Raw genomic sequence first — 1137 nt, 5'->3', positions numbered from 1 at the left:
GTTTTCTGTGACCTTTTCTGGCGTGTGTTTATACCATCATTTTTCTGTTGTTATTCCATAGTGTTGGCATAGCTTCCAGTGTATATAGGTCCCAGCTCTGTCGTGTCTATTATTATTATTATTATTATTATTATTATTATTATTATTATTATTATTATTATTATTATTATTATTCAGTTCTATATTTAAGAGATGAGGAATTATGGACGGATATTTATCGTCATCTTGTTTGTTGTTAACACAACGTTTCGGCTGATATACCCTCCAGCCTTCATCAGGTGTCTTGGGGGGAAATTTCAAACCTGAGTTCTCATTCCTAATGTCTATTTCAATGTTCTTCTTCTTCTTATTATTATTATTCAGTTCTATATTTAATAAATGAGGACAAATTATCCATCAAATGTAAATAATATACATAAATTCTCGTCTCTAAAATATAGAATTGTATGTAAATATATTAACACAAAGGTATAATTTGAGGGTGATTTGGCTACTGTTTCTAGCGTATCTACGACCACCTTCAACATTTATGGTATTAAAAATCTCCCTTTTTAAAAATTAATGATTTTATCAACCTTAACATCTTACTGGTCGTGGTATATGCTTGAAACCATAGCTACATCGCCCTCAAATTACACACATTTTTGTATGAAAATATGTACCGACAGCTGTTTCAAGAAATTTGAAGCTTGTAAGAAAGAGGTGGAAATATAAGGAAGAATAGTTAGGACTTACCACTTCCGGAGTGGCCAACGAGGGCCACAACTTTGCCGTTCGGTATCTGCAAGGTCATGTTCTTTAGCACAGTCTGTGGAAAGAGACAGAAGCGGTTTTAACCCTCTCGGCTCTGGGACCATGTTGAAGTTTACCCTAAACCCAAGTTTCCTGACAGAAAATTGAATAGTTGTATAAACACAATGGTGCCATGCAGTGGGAGTGAATCCAGGATCGTGGAGTTAGGAAGCAAGCTTCTTACGACAAATCTTGCCTGGCGAAAATGAATTTCATGTCATGGATCAGCATATGAAAGCACACAAATACATCAAATATAAAATTAAAGCTCCACGAGGCCCCACACGGGGTTGTAGTGACCCCGGCTGTACTCTTCCACCACAACTTTCTCACACTCTTACTTCC

At 36.1% G+C, this 1137-nt stretch overlaps 1 protein-coding gene across 1 annotated transcript in view; it reads right to left on the bottom strand.

The window, feature by feature from the left end:
• Positions 1–808, bottom strand: part of LOC106880571 (mitochondrial potassium channel ATP-binding subunit) — a gene marked incomplete at its 5' end in the record, with an annotated part of 5561 nt that extends 4753 nt beyond the window's left edge. The window contains one exon of the mRNA XM_014930573.2: positions 736–808. Within this exon, the coding sequence (XP_014786059.2) occupies positions 736–808 (73 nt within the window). The remainder of the gene's footprint in view (positions 1–735) is intronic.
• Positions 809–1137: the final 329 nt, after the last annotated feature.

The sequence above is a fragment of the Octopus bimaculoides genome, unplaced genomic scaffold (genome assembly GCF_001194135.2).
Source record: "Octopus bimaculoides isolate UCB-OBI-ISO-001 unplaced genomic scaffold, ASM119413v2 Scaffold_127294, whole genome shotgun sequence".
NCBI classification, from domain to species: domain Eukaryota; kingdom Metazoa; phylum Mollusca; class Cephalopoda; order Octopoda; family Octopodidae; genus Octopus; species Octopus bimaculoides.
This window is presented reverse-complemented; position numbering and strand designations above follow the sequence as displayed.